This window comes from Toxotes jaculatrix, chromosome 19 (assembly GCF_017976425.1).
Source record: "Toxotes jaculatrix isolate fToxJac2 chromosome 19, fToxJac2.pri, whole genome shotgun sequence".
NCBI lineage: Eukaryota > Metazoa > Chordata > Actinopteri > Toxotidae > Toxotes > Toxotes jaculatrix.
The window spans coordinates 8,047,498-8,067,940 of NC_054412.1; the positions used below are offsets into that span (position 1 = coordinate 8,047,498).

At 41.3% G+C, this 20,443-nt stretch overlaps 1 protein-coding gene across 4 annotated transcripts in view; it reads right to left on the reverse strand.

Moving 5' to 3' along the window:
• Positions 1-282: 282 nt before the first annotated feature.
• fndc1 (fibronectin type III domain containing 1) overlaps positions 283-20,443 on the reverse strand; it is a 34,160-nt gene continuing 13,999 nt past the window's right edge. For 2 of the 4 annotated variants that reach the window (XM_041063961.1, XM_041063959.1), the window contains 15 exons: positions 19,902-20,009; positions 19,199-19,387; positions 16,505-19,111; positions 16,216-16,331; positions 15,789-15,900; positions 15,295-15,636; positions 13,778-13,852; positions 12,576-12,737; positions 8,452-8,688; positions 5,967-6,075; positions 3,377-3,456; positions 3,012-3,041; positions 1,992-2,153; positions 1,700-1,822; positions 283-1,080 (listed from right to left, as the gene is read on the reverse strand). In XM_041063961.1, the coding sequence (XP_040919895.1) occupies positions 965-1,080; positions 1,700-1,822; positions 1,992-2,153; positions 3,012-3,041; positions 3,377-3,456; positions 5,967-6,075; positions 8,452-8,688; positions 12,576-12,737; positions 13,778-13,852; positions 15,295-15,636; positions 15,789-15,900; positions 16,216-16,331; positions 16,505-19,111; positions 19,199-19,387; positions 19,902-20,009 (4,568 nt within the window). In that variant the 3' untranslated portion in view covers positions 283-964. The remainder of the gene's footprint in view (positions 1,081-1,699; positions 1,823-1,991; positions 2,154-3,011; positions 3,042-3,376; positions 3,457-5,966; positions 6,076-8,451; positions 8,689-12,575; positions 12,738-13,777; positions 13,853-15,294; positions 15,637-15,788; positions 15,901-16,215; positions 16,332-16,504; positions 19,112-19,198; positions 19,388-19,901; positions 20,010-20,443) is intronic. The other 2 variants (XM_041063960.1, XM_041063962.1) reach the window with 2 other exon arrangements.

Genomic DNA, 20,443 nt, shown 5'->3' on the forward strand with positions numbered 1-20,443 from the left:
CAATTTAGATATATATTGGGCAGTGTGTTGATGCTCTTCACGTGGCTGATGGTTCATTTGTGTGCCTAATACCAATGAACTGGTATTTTTGCTGTTTTTCTTTTTCCCTCTCACCTGCTTCTATCCATAACAGTTGCGGTTCCAACTGGCTCAACCAAACTTTCTCTGTTACTCACATCTTCCATTAGTTTGATTAAATAGATCTGGATCACGTGTGGAAGCTTTTGCTAGAAAAGAATGTGGCAGCGAGAGACTATGATATGATTCATGTTTATGGATTGCTGTGGTTTCCATAGCACCTTTATTCAATCTCCCACTGTTCCTGAGCAAATATTTGGTCTTTTATTCTTTGTCTGTATACATATAAAACTTACACAGTAACTCTTAATGAATTCTGGTGAATACCAAAAAGGTGTTAGAAAAAAGAACAAAACTGTATGATGATTTAAGAACACAAATAAACAAACAAAAAGTAGCTGTCAGAAGCCGTTACATTATGAAATACAAATCTCACAACTGAAAATTAACAGACCTATACACACCTTTAGTGTCCATTCTTAGTCTTCTTTGCCGTTTGTGCTTTGGCCCAATATCACTGGTTTGACTGTGTGTGTGCATTACTGATGTGATAAATTAGACTGGGTAAAGACCCGTCTCAGGGATAGTTGGGAATAGTACAAGGACACTTTCAGTTAAAGAGTTAAACTAAGCAAGAGCACACATGCTTCTTTTTCCCTCATATACAGACTGCTTTATATAAAAAGTGCATTGTAATGATATACACTGAGTTGTTTAAAAGTACTATATTCTCTTTCTGTGAAGCTGTAATAAATCTGTAGTGGTGTTTTTTTCTTGTGGCAGGCAAAAGTCTGTGTTTAAGGGCAGGACCAGTGAAGGTGTGGGCCTGCAGCAGGATGCAGAGCAGTTGCCCTTAGTAACAACGTCTCCTCCTCCTCCTCCTGTGTTACCACTTCCCGGGGATGGGCACCCCACATTCATACCAACCCACGAACGGATGGGATGTACGTCTGCCAATAACTCCAAATGTAACTGGCTCCTGTCTGTATGCACGATAATAACCTGTAACAGAAACAAATAACAAAATGTTGTCCATAGCCATTAGCCAGGTTTCCATCCAAATTTGGCACAAGTTTTAAATCAATTTCCAGAAAATTGGCAAAAGAAAATGCAAATGAATTTGTGTTTCCATTCACTACTGTTATGCGAATATTAGGAGTGGGAGGCATCAGGACGTGTTAATATAGGATAGGACTGAGGATCTCTATCCTAATGATGTAAATAGCCACAAGAATGTAAATTGAAAAAGTTGTGAAAAATGAAAAAGGCAACAACCATTATGTGTTCACTGTGATGGAATATTTACCTCAAACTAGCTTTAAATATTGTCCTTATGTACTGATATGACTTCAAGCCAATAACTGCCAGGAATAATTAAAAAATGGTCTACACTAATGAAAAGCATTTAAGATTTAGACTAAAACATGCGAAACCCTGATAGGTCCTTTAATGAGTCTTCATTTAAATATTATTCTGCATCTGTATTCTGCACAGATAAGATCGATGCAGCTGGTCCACTGCAGAGCCAGACAGCCAGATAATGTGGAAAAAATGATAATAGGTTAGGTCTAAATATCACAGCCACAAATGTGCCATGTGTTTACAATCTGTTATTGTTTACCTTGTGCTGAGGGCAGATTATTTGAAAGGTAAGCCGGGCCCGTCCTTCCATCCCTGTAGGAGTCCACAAATTGGCAATGGTCTTCTCCCTGTCCAAATGTGTCTCCTATACTGTAAAAAGGCTCTGTAGAGAGATGATTAGGCAAAATTTTAGGCAGTTTTCAAGGTTGATTATCTCGACAAAACAATCCAATGCTTGGATGAAGGGAGACCGACAAACACATCTTGGCAGATGGCGTTGTAAACAGTATTGATTTCTAATTGTTAATCATAGCAGTCAAGAGAAATATTACCTCTAAGACCGTCTCCCATAAAGATCTTGTATCGTAGAGAATTGCACAGAACCACGCCCACAAACTTCCTGTACCATGTCCGCTTGACATACTGGCTTCCCTTACAGCTGCTGTGGGTGGGGTTATATTTGAAGGTGAAGGGGATCCAGATTGGCTCTCCACCTGAGGAGCAGGGAAGAACAAAGGAGCAGATGCATCATGTTGCAGCCCGTAAAATATACAGTAAAGTATTCAGACCCCCTTAAATTTTTCACTCTTTGTTATATTGCAGCCATTTGCTAAAAACATTTAAGTTAATTTTTTTCCTTATTAATGTACACACAGCACCCCATGTTGACAGAGAAACACGAAATTGTTGAAATCTTTGCAGATTTATTAACAAAGAAAAACTGAAATATCACACGGCCATAAGTATTCAGACCCTTTGCTGTGACCCTCATATATTTAACTCGGGTCCATTTCTTCTGATCAACCTTGAGATGGTTCTACACCTTCATTGGAGTCCAGCTGTGTTTGATTATACTGATTGGACTTGATTAGGAAGGCCACACACCTGTCTATATGAAGAACCTTGTGTCAGCTTGTAAATGAACTATGCAACAGTTTACTGTTTCGAAATGAGCACTTTGACGGTTGTGCAGTGCAGACTTCATTCCATAAGCTGACGTTTCAGCACAAGTGTTCCTTTTTCAGAGCTACACAATGGACTACCAAAAACATATATTTGGCATTTCTGTACTGCATTTTCTTACTAAAAGGCCAAAATATACACTGGATGAAATGTTGGCAGATATATCGTCCTGGCTGACTCATTGGTCAGGCACTAGTGCTGTCAAAGTTATTCAGAGTGACGTTTAAATCCGTTCGAAAGAGTGTTACCGTGGGAAATGATTAAAGAGGAACATTCACACAGCATTAGATCCAGAATGATGGCTCTCTCTTTAAAACCACAGTGCAGCTTCGGTAGGACATGGCTTGTTGACCTTAAATTAGAGACGTGCAGTTGGTGTATAGACTTACCAGGTGGCCTTTCAATGAGAAGAGGATCGTCTGAAAGAAAGAATGTGATCATTTCACCAGGGATGAAAAGCACAGAGACAGCTATGCAAGTTTAAATCTATTCTCCTGGTTATGGGGATGAAGAAAAAACAAATGTGATGTACATCTGGTAGTCTGATCTGACCTCAAGGATGTTTTTCTATGTGAATATCTTGCACTGCAATAAAATGAACATCACGACGACACTTTCGTTTGCCCGTTGAGCAAACGGCACACATTTTTGTATCGTAAAGAAAGAAAATCTACAGCCAGCCCGACTGAGGTTTGAACTGTAGTCAATGGGGCGTCTCAAAGTTTGTCTTTGCAGGTGCTGACAGGATACACACCTGATTCAGTGACATAGGTGAGTGTATCGCTGACTGGTCCCAGACCAAACACATTCTTGGCCTGCACTTTGAAGTAGTACCTGAATGAAAACAAACCACAACGTTGGGATTTAATGAGAGATTTAGTAGTTGAAGTGTAGTTCTGCCAGTTTTGTTGTGACTGGGTGAAGGTGAGGAAAATGTTAATGACCATAGCAGATGACCGGGCATGCTTCAGTCAGGCTGATTTAAGAGTAGTCTGTTTTATATTCGCATGAATCCAAAGTGAACGCAGCACAATAAAATGGCTATTTGGCTCATGTTGAAGGGAGGGGGAGGGAAGGAGAGCAGAGGAAAGGGCGGTGAGGGGGAAAAAGAGACATCTAGACAAGTGGAGATTAACAGATAGGGGGAGAGGATAAGGATGAAAGACAGAGAAATGAAGGGATGTGGAAAAAGTAAAGCACAGAGATAGATGTGTGCTGAAAGAGATTGAATAGATGGGAGGAGGATGAAAGAGTGAGAGTCCTCAAAAGAGAAATTTCTCGCTGAGTGCTTTACTGTACAGTATGGCATGCAGTGAAATCATTTGTCTCTGGGATGTGGAGAAATTATAAAATCCTATCAGCTTAAAACCAACACCACAACTTTGGGAGTATGCAAACTTTTCCACTGGCTGATGTGTTTCTGCGACTGTATTCATTCATGCAGCTTTGTGTGCGTATATATGTTTTCTTTTACTCTGCAAGGTCACAGACAGTAAGTTCATGGTCTGTCACTTTCTAGCCAAAAACTTTCACCATGCACAGCCGCGAGGCCTGGATCCAATCACCACAGCCACGTGACAACAGTGACCAAAATATATATATACATCACCACAGAGAGAGAGCAAAGAGAGCACAGCAGCTGCAGAGAGATGATGTAATGAAAGTAGAAATTGGAGTAGACACTGAAGAAGTTAGAAAAAAAGAAAATGTGAGCCAAAATATAGAAACAGTGAATAGACCACAAAATTCTACATAAAGCTTTTTATGCTACATAAAAGTTGGCCATTTCAAACTTTCAGTACACAGATTTTTTGGACACAAGGAAATATACATATGCATATACAATGCATATACATATACAATATGTAAATATACATATGTGTGTGTTTAGTACTCAGTACCTCTGGGAACCAGAAGGTGCCTGAAGCGTGGGAAATGCCAACACTGTCCCATAAACCATCCCAAGATCAACCGTAACCACGGGAGACACACTATCGTGAATACAAGCTGGTTGCCAGGGAGGGAAACCCTCCATGAAGCCTTTTGGAAAACTTTACTCTTGCATGCAGCTCTTCTGTTTGTGTTCAGAAGCAGGTGTGTGGTTATACAGCCAAAGATGAGACACCTGTCATAACACCTCAACAAATTCATGCTTCCACAAAGCGAGAGGATACTTCTGTTCCTGATGAACTCACACATCTGAACTTAGTTAACTGTTTCTCAATGTATGAACCACCAAGTGATGGTTAAATTGTTTGCTAAGAAGAACATTTTTATGTTGAGAGCCAGATCAGGAATGAACACATCTGGACTTTTCAGACAGTATCTGGTTGGTTATAGGTATGAAAGGATCTAAAAATATATATTAAAATATTGTTTTATCTCTTGGGGAGAACTTGTGCGTATCACTGACTGATACTACTGACTGTAGCACATATCAAATCATGTGAGGTCCACTCACCTCACACAGACAATATGAAAACCATATGCTTTTAAGGACAAGATATTTCACATTTCCAGTGAGAACTTAGATTGACTCATTGTTATGTGGTATACAGCTTGCTAGCAGTTTCACCTATACTCACCTCTCTAAAGCCATTGCTTCATCACTGTGATTTTAAGAGTTTCACGGAGGTGAATGAAAAAGACCACGTCCACGTGCTAAGAGGTGTTTCCATGCATTTAGTGAGAAAGAAAGACATGGTTGTGAAAACACGCTCTAATAACTGAAACAGACCGAAATGACTGTATCTGTGTGAAAGTGTCAGATAATGTGTGCTGTATCTACATTCCACTGAACAGTGTTTTACAACATGTCACATTTTGGAGCAAATTCAGCTCTCTTACTTAGCCTGCCTCCATTTAGTCAGACTGATATATTTCACTCTGGGGGTTTTCTGATCCCTCGTGCAACGATTACAGTATCAGTATCCACGCTTTGATTAGTGTCAGTCTGGTCTGATATCACAATTGGCAACATATTCCTGCATAAACATGGCACAACACCAAAGTACACATATGCATGTATACATGAACTCACACACAAACTTGTGGACAAGAAGTATATTCTGCACATAATGTGATGATGGGGATAATGGTATAAGCAGTCCCCACCAGAAATAAACACTCCAAAGCCACAGCCAAGCACCTGCACCTGAGGCAGCAACCTGATCATAAACATTACACACAGATCGGGGTAAAGGATCTGGCAACCAAGCAAATCTTTTTTTATGAAATAATGTTCTTTCTATGACTCCCACATGTGTGATGATACTGTGAATCACTGAACCTGAAAGTGCTCCCCACGCGTGTGAGTTGTATGCATGCATGGTGGTTTGTGTTACCTAGAGTTGGGTTTGAGATTCTCCACAGGCAGATGTGTTCCACTGGAGGATCTAGAGGACCATCTGTTGTTGAGGACATCGTCATACGAAGCACTGTGAACCATGTAGCCTGCAGGGAGCAATACAAGATAAAGGGAAGGGCTGATTAGCTGTTAGTAAAACTAAACTCTGATTCACTGTAGCAGAAGCTAAATTAGAAATGAAACACAACAATACCCTGAGGTTCACCATTAAAAGAATAGTTTGTTTTTTGCAGAGATTCAATTGAGAAAATCAATACCACTCTCATGTCTGTGCAGTAAATATGAAGCTACTGCCAGCCGTCTAGCTTAGCTTAGCTTCACATAAAAACTGGACTTTATCCAAACCCACCTACCAAGACCTCCAAAGCTCACTAAGTAACACACTGTATCTTGTTTGTTTGATTTGCTTTGCTACCAAAGGGTAAAAAGAACTTGTTGTGGTTTATTGGTTATTTCTTGGACTATTTATCGGCTAGGCACAGAAACGTCCTTGAGTCTCTGGCTGCAGTTTTATATTTACTGTTTATGCCAAAGCATTGCTTTAAATACAGTATCTCCACAATGTACTGCTATAACCTGAAAATTTTTTTTTGGTTTTTCAACCTTGGGTTCACAAGCTTTATGACTATTCATAAAGTATTAACATTTGTTTTATGGTTTCCATTATTTTGTGAGAGAAGGTGATCTCCCATATATGTTCTGAAAAAATGTGCAGCTCTGGCATTTTCTGTAGCTCATGCTGACTGTCCTCCTATCTATCTGTCTGCCTGTTTTCTTCTTCTCCTCAGTCACGCAGACTAATCCTCAGAATCCGGCCAGTAACCCGAGGTCATGCAGCTCACAATCATTCACTTTAAAACTTTAGAGACCAGCTCTGCTGCACATCAAACTACCAACTGTTTCTATTGGACTTTCGAGTCGGAGTTTCTATTTTTACTGGAGCCACACCAACACAGCTGGCTGCTGACAGGAGAGAAGGGAAATACTAGCTTCTTTGTTTTTCTTCTTTTGGGTTTTCATTCCTTCTCCATCTTACATTGTTAAACTGAGGTTTGATTGAGTAATATTGCCTCTGCCATCTGAATGTGTACTCCATCTTTCCCTACTTTAGGTAGAAATTCATTAAACTGTGCTGAAGTTGGTCCATAGAGACAAATGCAACACTTAGAATACTCAGTGAATGATGCGTATGTTTTGCCCACAGCCTTTAAGCATACGGGCCTCAATTCATTACAGTACAAAGAACCAGAAGTTGGTTTCAGGTAAAATCTCACAAAATCCTTCACATGCTAACAGCTGTTTCCATCCACTTGTTTTGAAAGCCGTGACCCATAACTCGTAAGACACGCTCGTGCAAACACGCACTAATAACTAAAACACTGCCTTTTGATTGGATCTGCATGTGTGAACTGTACCTACATATGCGTGTATGTCAGAAAATGTCTACTTTATTTACAGTATTTTAGCCACATGCACTGGATCCTCTTTTACAGGGGTAAAATACTCCAGTCTATCAGAAAATTAACATTAATTCAGTTGAGAAGTTCATATAAGTTCAGAGATTTTTGAGTAAATAATCTTACAAACAAGCTTTATGCCTCCTATAAAATCCACAACAACATCCCAACACTTAACAGTAACTAGTTTTTGGAGTGCATCAAGATATGTAGGATAAAATAGTATATAGTATAAGTATTTTAAATGGGAGAAAACGAGTGATGAGGTGCCTAAATGTCCACACAAATTAAGTACATAATACAGAAAGTGTCATGAGACTGTGTGAGCAAAGAGGATACACCAAGGAGAACAGATGGAAAGAAACTGTGGAGGAAAACACCAATGACAGTACAGGCCATTTATCTGTTTTACACATCAGAGGATGGACCAGCCCACAGCATGATCAGAAGCTTGTGTTTTCCTGCCAAAGAAAACACACAACCTCTCTAGCTGGCCAGACTGCTACCCTTGATAGTCCATCATGTCTCATGAAGTAGGCTGTTATCTTCAGTCTCTTCTCTGTCCCTTTTTTTGTTCCCCACGGGTCACTTTTTAGGTCAGAGGAATTTTGGTTTTCCCTTTGTAGGATCTGAGCAGCCCTATTCCACGTGTGCAACAAAAGTCTGTTTTTTCATGATTTATTCACAATCAACTGCTGGAGTGAGTTCTTAAAATCTGAGTCTGGAGGGATTCTGGTAACATGCTGAAGACACATCTTAAATCAAAACAACGAGTTCACACATTTGAGAAGCTGGAACCAGAGGATGTTTGGCGATTCACTTAAAAAATTATTGAAACGATTGATCGTTGACGATTGATGATTGATTATCAAAATACTTCCCAATTATTTTTTTGTCAGTCAGTGATCTCCACATTGTACTGCTATAACCTGAATAGTCAGTCACTGTCAGTGTTTTGTCAATGGTTTAGTAGTCTAATCACGGTGGCTCCACAAAATTTCTTACCTGAAACCATATCACCTTTCAGTGGGCGGGCCCAGTCCAGGATGATAAATGAATGGCAGCCCTCCATGGCGACCACAGTGAGGTTATGGGGCTTGTTTTTGGGAGGCTGGTTCTGAGTGGCCGCAAGACTGTCCTTCTTTATCAGGTCTTCTAGGACGTCAACCTGTAGGTACTCCAGAGCCTCTGTCAAGGAACAAGGAGCACCTGGGTCCTTACGGATGTAGTTCACATAAGGAGCTGATAGAAGGAAAAAGTGATGGAGAGGAATCAATTCACTTATTTTAACTACATCATTTCATAATGTATGCAATGTACAATTAATTCAAATATTTGTCTGGCATTATTTATAAAATACTGTATGATGATAACACAGTATTCAAACAATACTACAACTATCTCCGATCATTCTATTTTAAATTTGTCAATACTGTTCAGTCATTTTGAAATAATTTGTGGTTTGTTGTTAGTCATTTTTAGAGAGGGAGTCAGACATGAGCCTGGTTCCTCATGTGACCCCGATGTCTGGTCTTTCCTTTGTTTCCTCTACTCCCCTCTGTCCTTTTTTTCCCCATTTGTTTTCAGTGACTCTGGAAATGCCAGCTGGACCTACAGCTGTGAATACTTCAGATATCCCACAATTCCTAGATTGACTGGGATCTGGAGGGAACCACTGGAGCCTGGAGTCGCTCCCACCTCCCCAGATGATGGGCCCTCTGTGCAGGCCAAGAGCCTAACACGTGTCACTATCTGCACATTAATACACAATCGGTGAGGCAGTGTGGGTTTAGGCTGTTACAAGCTCCTACTGTATGTGTATACAGTCATATGGCTAATGTATTACACATTGAAATACATGATCTGTCGTCACGGTGAGCAGATTTATGTGTCTGTCTATACACAGGGTGCTTGTAAGGCTGTACTTCTGTACAGCATCCACACGTCCAGAATTTCTGCAGGCTCATGCACGTGGAAGACCCAGATCCAGATGTTTTGTTCAAGTGTTCGTTTTTAAATGCTGAAAGCACCTCCCTGCAGAGACACCCTGTCTTTTTCTGCTTGTTGAAAAACCAAATCCAAAAGACAAATGAAAACCGGCATGTGTGAGCCTGACGTGGATCAAATGTCACTGGGAAACTATATCAGGACAGTTCACATAATCTCAGCTCTGATATCTGTCTAGTAAGGCATAAATTTGCATTCTAATAGTCCAAACATCCTGGTACTCATTTTCTCGTCCAATGTAGCAAATTCCATCCATCTGGAGCTTACTGTAAAGAGGATTCACGCAACTGCTAAGAATTATTAGTTAATACCTTTTTTCCCACAACTGCCTTGGGCTAGATTCATTCAAATCAAAATAAACCTGGACAGATAAAGACACAATGATGAAGTCTCTGTCAGACTGTTCATGCAAAGCGTGTCAGTGGACTGGCAGGCCGCTGAGGTGGACCTAAAATATATTAAACTAATAAATAGGAAAGAGGATGTCTCTGCATGGAGCCAAAAGTCTCTTCTCTCTGCTGAGGTCAGCTGCCTTAACTTTTATGATTTCCACTGCTTCTCTGCTCTTGTCTGTTTTTGTCTTAGAACTTGGGAGAGTAATGGCTTTCAGATGGCTCTATGAGAGGTGTGTGATCATAAGAGAGCTGTTGTTTATCAAGATAGATGGTGTTCAGAGTAAGCTTTGTTATTGTTCCACTGTTGCTCCTGGAGCTGATCGTACTGATAGCTCTGACACTATCAGTATGATAAATACACAGCCACATAAATCTTCCCCTTTTTAAAAAGGTTTCTAGCAAAGATCAATATAAATGACAGTGACAAGTTGCATTTAATCCGTCAATGAGTGATAGTGGGGCCATTACTCAAGGTTTTATCCACATTGATAGACTGGCAAAAGGCACACAATGAAGGTAATAGCACTCTGTGCTCATTCACATTCAGAATGATAACCCTTGATTTTCACAGGCCATAATCTGTTCGTTATTTTTTACGATAACCAAATGGCTCTGACACAGAATATAAATTAAAGGGGCTTTACACCAATTTTGCATGTCAAAGTCAAATTACTCACCATGGGGAGTTCTATACAGGCTGAGAAAACAGTCGTACAGTGTATGCAGTGGCTCTGCTGGGGCTTTGAAAACTGAAAAATTACTCATGGGACGTCTGCTGTACCTTGGCTTGAGTATACAGTTTTTAATAAAGAGGCAGGACAAGGCATGGTGTAACCAAAGGTGCTACTGATTTGCATTATGGGAAGTTTAGATTCAGGTGCCAAGGGGCAAAAGGTCAGAATATTCCTGATTTCATGCACTGACCTACACAAGTCCCCTAATGTTATGGAAGTGCAAAGCTAACTCACCGCTTTAGTACTTTATGAAAGTCTACTCACTTCAGCTGTTACAAGTCTAATGCGTCTCCACTACACTGATGGATGGCTTGTCCCTTGTTTGCCCTGAGTACTAAAATGTCTATGTTCTGACTATGTTGACAATAAAAACATCCAAAGCTGAAAGTACTTACTGATCATGTTCTTTAAATGCATGAGCTACAATTTATTATTGAAGCCTGTGGCTACAGCATATTAACAGTTCCTATTTAAAAGGCTGAAATATGACAAAAACCACCGTCATTAAACAAAGCAATACTAAAAGGACCTCTGACTTTATGTCGTTTTTTAGAAGGCTGGAGTCACGTAGATACTGTTTTTATTTCTGCCAAGAGAATATTTCGGTCTGTTTGTGCAACCAGATGAGGTGATAGAGTATGAGGGGGCCAAAGTAAGCACACAGGAACAGTAAAAAGACAGCAGGGGGCCAAAGTTTACAAGGATCAAGTCTAGAGACCTTTAACAAAGTGTCCTCTGTGAACTTTGTTATTATGATCCAATTAAGGGTAGAAGGAACCAATTTGAATTAATTAGTGGTTGTGAATTGTATTTATTGCTATTTTCCACAAATATATAGATATTGAGTCATATATGTAAAAAGAGAGCTCTCAAATCAATAGTTGAATGCTCTGCTGTTTGACCCCTCAGTATTTTGCATGGGCACTGTACTGTAGCCGACATTTTGATATGAATGAGGGAGAAAAAACGACTCAGCGTAGGAAAATGTTTGTAGATTTTTCTTTTTTTGTCTTGGCTGATTGTGTCTGTAAAGTCTGACAGGGTCATATATTTATGAGGTACTGCTGAGAGAACCAAGATAGAAGTCCAAATGTATTACTCCTCCATGAAACGCAACAGGTCATTATTCACAGCACACAGAGACCGTCACAGACACATACTCGTGAGTGGGGACAGAGAAATATATGTGATATTCAGAAGCCAGGCATGCGTGGTCAATCATGCTACTTTATTTTCTTAGCTAAAGACATATTTATTTATGTTGTTGTCAGGTAAAGATAATATGTGTTATTTTTGTTAATCTTTCTTGCATCTGAGGTAGAGTAATCTTGCAGAGACCCATAAAGAGGTATAGTCTCCTACTTCTTGGGAGAAGCTATGTTATTGGGTGAAGGATTTTTTTTATATAACAGGTTTCAGTATCTATGGTTTCAGTAACTTACTGTGTTACTCAGGGGGTTCAGTTCCTTTTAAAAACAGATCCATCATGCATGATGCGAATTTGATTTTTAACCTAAAATCTGAGCTTTTAAACACCACACCCAAAGCTTAACTCCATAGGAGAACCAGTAGAAAAGTATAAATCTCTTACTGCTTGATAGAAGCTAAAAGGAGGGTTTTTCATACCCTGGGTAAAAGCTTAACTTACTATTTATCTGTCTATTAAGCTCTTTTTAAAAAGAGATCCATCATGCATAATGGGAATGTGTCTGTGAATGTTCTCATTCATCCAGGTCATAGTTCTCTCTTTGTCTGGGACAGACAAACATATGTCCAGTTGCCTTCGATTCAATTTTCAAAGACATAATGGGAATGTGATATTAAATCTGGAATCAGAGGCTAGAATTGCCCAGCAAACACTGGCTAAACTCTGGATGAGATCAGATTTAGTTGTACACCAAACAGAGGCAGAGGAGAGGGCACTTGCATAAGAGTGAAGATATATGAGCACAGACTCACCGACAAACACACACTTACGCATGTCTTTGAGTACCTGTAAATCGCTTCTTCCCACTGAGGTCAAACTCAGATGAAGGGCCTTTGTTGAAGGGTCTGGAGTATGGCTCCGGAGTTGAACTCTCTGTGGTAGTGGTGGTGGTGGTGGTAGTGGAAGTGGTGGTGGTTGATGGCAGGGTGGTCTGAACAAAAAACTCATCTAGCAACAGCACATGTGTCAGTGAGATTTTGATTAGAAATGGATTTATGTTGTTTACATCCTAACTCAATAACGTGCTCCTGTGTTTCATTAATCCTGTCATCTGACTGTCATCATGATCTTTGTAATAAGAGTGTTAAAGAAATTTAACTAATTGTGTGCAGATATGTGAGATCACTTTGAAAAGTCCCAACACCCAATGCTGTATTCTTATGTAACATTCTGCTACCCATATTTTCCATGTGGGGGGGGGGGGGGGGGGCTAGAAGACAACAGCTATTTCACAAGTCTCCAAGGCTGACAAATGTGAAAGGATTCAGTGGGTGAAATTCAATTAGTTCCTTCCTCTTTCATCACTGTTTTTCCCCGCACTGCACCAGTGGACCTTAGCATTACATCATGGTCCACACACATGCAAACAGCTTTGAGCCGTGGCAGGAAAATGCTAAGAAAATACTGTGACGCTCAATGTGACTTTTCTAGCAAAACCCCCAAAACCAAAGAAAATATCAATGCTGCTCACATGCTACAGATTTATTCAGACATCCGAATACCTGTAGTGAAATTACAAAGTGCAAATGCTTACAACCAAACTCCCAAGTTTTCCATTCAGCTAGTGTTTGGTTGAAGCCGGGGTTCATCTATTACATTACAAAGCAACGTTAAGAACAGCAAATACATTGCATTAAATCATAAGCCAAGGCATTCTCTTCTGCTTAGTAATGCAGTTCACATGCAGCCTGGGTCCAGCTTTTTGGAATAGAAGTGATTAAAAACAGCCCAGAATGGAAACTATCCAAAATCCCAGCAATGAACCAAGACCAAGCCAAACAAATGTACAAGGAGAGAAACAACGTGAAGACCACAGGCAGGCGAAGAGGAAGAGACAGGAAGAGCTAGAACAAACAGATCCACTGACAGATAAACAGACAATGACCAAACAGTGCAGTAAACGGTCAACAAACAATGAGCATACAGTGCAGTTTAGTCCATCCAGCCCAGTGGCGGTAGGTCGGTCCGAAGCCAAACTCAGCCAATACCTTTCTTAAGAGCTAAAGCATCAGGCACCATGGTCAAGGTAACCATGTGGTCCATTTCCATTCCTGAGGATTCCTCTGTCAGAAAAGTAGAACAAGCTGTAGCATCAATCTCATGGCTATGTACACATTTCTGAACTGGCATAGACATGAGCACTCATACATATAGACAAACCTTAGTGCTTGTACGTAGGTACAAGCACTAAGACACATATTGACACTAAAGTTAGCCCTGGCTATGTTTTAGTCAACTCAAGTGTGTAATGTATGAGTGAAAACATGTTGTAAAATCCATACTGGCCCTGCTTTCTCCATTTTTCACTTTACAAGGAAACATCTTTCCAGCTTGAAGTTATTCATGCTGCTGCTGAACCAATAATGGATAGTGGATGGCACAGCGCTGACACAGTGGGAATAAAAATCATTGTCAAAGTATCAGTTGTTTCAGTTGGAAAGTTTACTCATTTTAACTAGTTTACTGTATGCCATCATAACAAGACAATTTAGCCATTATCATGAGATGTTTTTCATGGGTCTGCATCCATTGTTATAAGGAGAACGAGGTCTCAGAAAGCACACTTAAAATAGAAACAAATATTACTATGTTCTTACTCCAGTAGAGCCACAGAGTAAAAACATTACACTAAAATGTATTTATTGCTAAGCAGGATTTCATTGCGTGTTACCCCCAAACCAAATACCGAACGCAGAGCTGCAACATTGCTGCTTCTCTGCTTATAGGACAAAACCCTGCCTAATATGAATGATGGCGAATTTGAAGTTCATTAAAAAAAATAAAGTAACAGGAAATAATTTTTTGTTTTTTTTGTTTTTTCTGAAAATGGAGTTTGTATGCCTGGGGTGCTTTTTTAAATTACCACTACTACTACTTTAATCATAATTTTTCTGTTTTGATTTTAGTTTCATTTTTTTAATTGCAAAACTAAAACTCTGATCTTACTGTAATAAATACTCTCTAACTACATTACTCTGCTGTTTGTGTTCACAAATGTGTGTATTTAAGTCTGTTTCAATCATTATCTTTCTGTGATAACACTAATGGCAGTTTAAACCAGCAGTACTCTGACCACAGCCAGGCCCCAAATGTGGCGCCTTCCATGTGGTTCCTGTGGTCTCTCTCTCTTTCTCTCTCTCTCTCTCTCTCTCTCTCTCTCACACACACACACACACACACACACACACACACACACAGTGACCAGATCACACAGTTACAGAGTTATAGGACTCTGTGGGTACAGACAGGAAACACTCATGGCCTTGGCCTAGATGGATATGACAAACAATACAAGTGAGAGATTTCATGAAGTCATACTTATTTATGTTCTGGCTCAAAAACGCTTCACTAAGCTTGAATTCAGTTCTGTGGAAAATCTATTTACAAAGCAATATTGCAAGTAGGGATACTGCAGTATTTTGTTTCATTCCTTGTATCACCAATCTCTATTTGATCTTTTTCGATTCTATCTGCAGCATGTTATGAATTTCAAGAAAAGGCTCACCTTCTGGATAACAGTCCAATATTCCCTCAGGGTCCAGCACTGGATACCCATATTCATCTGTTTTAGAGAAGGTTCCAGGTGGACAGGTTGGATATGGCTGTTCAGTAGTAAACTCCTCTGTGGTCCATTCAGTGGTGGTGGGTTCAGGTGTGGTGGTAGGAGCCATGGTGGTGGTGGTGGTGGTGGTGGTGGAAGTCCTGACATGAGGCAGGTCCAAGCCAAGTACAGGTTTCCCTCCAACCATGAGGACCTTATCTTTGGGGTTGACCACAGGCCGGCTATCTCTGCCGTGGCCGAACAGAGCCATACCTTCTTGATTTACCAGGGGACTGCCCATATGGTCTGGTAGGTGGTGGACAGGTCAAGTGGGGAGGAGGGGAAACAGAATATTCATGAAACACAGTAAGCTAGTAACGCGAATGGGAAAAGCTTTTCATATACAATCTGTATACAGTATGTTTAAATGCAATGCAAGATTGACTGTAGCATATCACCAAAAATTGTGCGTCCATCTTCGCCCAGCACCACTCTCTTCGGTTTGCCTTGAGAGTCCTGGAGAACTTGTCCATCCTGATTCATGAGAACCCCCTGCTCCAAGTCTAACACCTAGACAGACAGAGGAATCTACCACATCTATACAGCAATTTATACAAAGAAAATGTGAAGTATTGCCTCAAAGTGACTGTGATATTTAGTCATTCAACATTTTGATTTCTTGCCAAGAGTAATATGACAAGACTAATGCACTTTCATGTGGTACAGATCCTTTCATCTAACTCAGCAAGAAAACAAATAACTGCCTTTCCCAATTTTTTAAAACTATTCCTTAAAAGTGGTACAGTACAGTACAATCCACATTATTCCATGCTAGGGCATGGCAATAGCAAAAGAAAATACTCAAAGACCATTATGGATAGTTACCCATTTGGTTCCATCAGGTCCAGTGATAAACCTTTGACCAACAACCTTACTGGTTCCATGAGAGGAAGAGGAATCTTTATCATTTGTTGCTGTCAGGTTGGGTCGTCCATTTTTACCTAAATAATTACATGATTAAAGCAAAATACAGTACAGCATTGGGGGTATTTTTTTTCTATACATTATTCACCATTTAATTAGCTTTTTTCCTCATGCAAATCCTTGCATATTCCTAGAAATGCTGCAGCTGGCAGCAACTCTCAAACTCATGCACTTTAACAACTGACTTTACCATTTCCGTTAGCAGGTTTGAGTGCTCCTCCATTGGTTGGCTTGCCTCTGAGGATAGGATACCGAGACCTACCCCCCTGTCCCCTAAAGCTGTCTCTAGATGAAGATGACGATGTAGACTGGGAGTTTCCTCTAATTATTCCCCCTGTCTTTGTCACAGTAGTGCCAGCTTCACGATCTGAGGTAAACACTGGCTGGGGTGAATTTGGTGAAGAAGAATCAGACAATGATGAGGATGATTGAGATGTTGTTGCTGAAGAAGCCAGCCTTGAGTTCTGTGCTGATTGTGGTCTAATGGGAAGCCTAGACCCACCAAACTGCCTGTTAGCCAACAGAGGAGAGCGTACCCTCCCATTCACCCCTACACCAGGACGATGGTGAGCTGGAGTGACTCCAAAGGATGTGCTAGTCCTGGTCCTAGAAGAAGTTTCCCTTGTATCCACACTGTCGTTGTCCCCTGGGCTTCTGTGAGGGTCAGCTGATGTTATAGCAGGATTCTTTTTGGCAACTGTGGATTCTGCAACTTTATCATTTTTCCCACTTATTTCTCTACTCCCCTCATCGACATAATCCTTATCGTGATTGTTATTATTGTCATTATATGTTCCTCTATTGATGGGCTTGCTTGGGTCTCTGTGTCCACCTGAGGAATGATGGGAATCTGAAGAAGTGGAGGCTGAAGAAGAAGAGGAGGAGGAAGAGGAGGTAGATGTGATTCTAGTGTCACTAGATGCTGTATTGTTATTGGTCAAAGAAGGCTTAACTGAGCCCACCCCAACCCCATTCTTCAGTGAGTCATGAGTGGAAGGAGTCTTCAGATCTTCACTGGTCTCTTGTACAGTGGACACTCCAGCAGCACCTGTGGCCCCGGAGACCCTAGTGGGTGTCCCTCCAAAGATGGGATTGCCACCCCCTACAGAGGATGAAGTCCTCACCAAGGACCTACCACCTTGCCTAGGAGATGGCACCCTTGGTGTTGAACTGAATCTGCCTGGATAACGACTAACTAGCCAAGGGAATCTTTCAGCAAGTGCTGGACTAATTCTAGTATGAGGAATCAATGGTTTTTTCTGAGTACTCTCCTCCCTTCCTACTTCCTCTCCTCTCCCCCCCTCAGTGGGTTGTGTTCCAGAGCTTGAAGAAGGCTCCTCAACTTTGGCTACTCCTACATCTGCGTTTTTAGTTTTACTGTCATCATTTCCCTTGCTGTAGGTTGTGTCCCGCTCAGGTGATGTATGTGAACTCTGTGAATTGTGTGTGTTGCGTGAAGTTGCAGAGCTATGAGATCTTCTGTGTGACATTGACTGAGAAGAGCCTGATGTGGCTGCTCTGAATGGATGTTGTGAGCTGCTTTGCGAGGTGGATGGATTAGTGCTTGAGCTGTGTGTATCTGACATTGTAGAGCCATATGACCTGGACTGTGAGCTGGTCTGCAATTTGTCAAAATTAGATGTATCAGAAGTTGCTTGGCTGTCAGAACCACTTCCTGAAGTTGACTTTGACATTGTCGGATTGAACGATTGTGATGTTTCATGGTTTTGAGTCCTGTCTGGTAGAGTGGACTGTGATGTTGCTGAAGTACGTGTGTTTGATGTTGTTTGATGACCATTCAGCATTCGTGTTGAATTCCCTCTGAACAAAATTCCGTTATTTTTTCGTACATAACCATCTCTAGAACCAAAACTAGACCCACTGGTGGGCCGTCCTGAAGCTGAACCTCTACCTACAGATGTAGCCTCTGACTGCTGTGAATTGTTCTGTTTTACTACTGGAGTGATAGATTTGTTACGTGTTATGCTTGCGCTATTATAGGTGTCTTTGCTCTCTGGGTATGTAGAGGCTACATAGTCCTTTCGACTGGCAGCTGATTCTTGAATACGTGATGAAGATGATGATGAGGCTGAAGAAGGTGAGGATGAGGAGGACGAAGAAGAGGTAGAGGGAAAAGAAGATGAGGAGGAACCAGAAGAGGAGGAGGAGGAGGAAGAAATGGACGAGGTGGCAGAAGATGAGGAGGATGAAGCTGAAGAAGATGAAGAAGCAGATGAGGAGGAGGAAGCAGCCTTGGATTCAGTTTTTTTATGGACCCTGATCTTAATGGGCCTTCTGGGAGGTGGATTGTCACGAGCAGAGGCTGGTTTAGTTGGTGAGGGTGTCAAAACTTTGAGGCTGGGGGTCTCAGTAGTCAGGGGTATAAATTCCACTTCGTCCTCAGATTCAGGGGAAACATTGTTGTCTGGTTCTTTTGTCTGTGGTACAACCTCCATGGTTGTTGTCTCTTCTGTTGGAGCTGGTGTTGTGGGTATTTTCTTTTCTTCTTCCTCTTTTCTATGTTGGAGTCTTCCTCTTGATGGACCTCTGTTCCCTGAGTTCCTGACCGTGCCCCTTACAGAGGAGAAGATGCTGTGATAGGAGCGTGTGTCGAAAAGAGGGCGATTAACTTTGTTGGGCGATGCAGCAGGGCGTGGCTGGGAGGTTGTGGTTGGCTCCTCTGGTGCCTCTGTTGACATAAGGTCAGATTCGTCATGGTCGGTATCCTGTTTGGAAGGAGTGTGGCTAGTCCTGCGGGTGTCCTTGGCTTTTGGGAACAATGAGGCAGTGCTGCTGGCTGGCAATACACAAAAAATGTCATGAGTTTAGGCTGAAACAAATTTTTATGTACACATGCTTGAAAATACAGAAATAAAGTGCTTACATCCTGGCATGGCAACACTGAAGGCTTTGCTCTGTGGTCCCTGCCCCCTCCTGTTGGTGGCTCTAATCTTGAAGATGTACCGGTCTCCCGGTGTGAGACCATCTATGGTGGCTGTGGTGGTGCTGCCACGGTATGTCACACTTTTCATTCCAAATGGCTTCATAGCGGGAGCATAAGACAGGATGTACTCTGCTCAGAGGTAGAGAAATAACAACTGTTGTGAAGAGATGTAGTAAGACCATTCAGGAGAAACTCTTAATAGCCCTTTAAAAACTTTGTTTGCCCACATAGCCATAAAGGCATCTGTCCCTTTACAACATTCATCATTTGGGAGGATCCAGTGTGCTGTTAAGTTTGTATTCTGGGTAAGGATAGCACCAGCTCCCATTAGTTGTTATTTTTTGTTGATATTATCTCAGCACATTCAAAGTCTTTGGCAGCTCACAAATATTTTGTGCTGTGTTTGTTCCACACTACAGATAGGATGGGGTCTGGCTAGTCTTAGCTCTCTCTCTTTCATGGGTCCAGTTGTGGTGATGGTAATTTACCAAACAGTCAGACCTCGCAAATTTTAGTAGCTCTGTGGCTTCAGCACAGCATGCTTTACCCAGAGACTTGAATCATGACACTATTAAATGTCTGAATAAGGCCACAAGCAAAAATACATTTATTTTCAATTTGACTTTAATCCTCCAGGTCTGACCTCTTATCCTCCCGTTGGGTTCCTCAGGTGGATCCCATGTTGCTACGACAGCAGTTCCTTTCCCTCGCAGAGGCTTGACCTCGAAGTTCTCTGGTGGTCCAGATGGTGCTAGCGAGTGAGGAGAACACAAGTGAATGGAAAGACAGCAGTTAAAGGAGGAGCAATAGGACAGAAACCAGAAGCAGCACAGAGGGAACAGGGTGAGGAAATTGCTGCTTAAAGCATGTAAAAACAGCAAGGACATTTGTGCCAGGAGGCTTCAGTTAAGGAAAATACTGCTGCCATACATTGTCAGAAAAACTCCCCTTGAGCTCATGTATGGAAGTGCAGAAGGAGATCTGAGCTGTGAGCCAGGCAGTAAATGCTGACATTCCAGTGAACCGCAGCTCAGGAGTTGCTATGACACGGTATAAAAGCTGCAATCATGACAGATCAGCAGCCAAAGCTAGAATCAAATATCAAATGGGAGTAATAGGCAGTGAATGTGATGAAGTGTCGTATGAGGAAATATGGAGAAAAACTGCTAACAGACAGGGTTATGC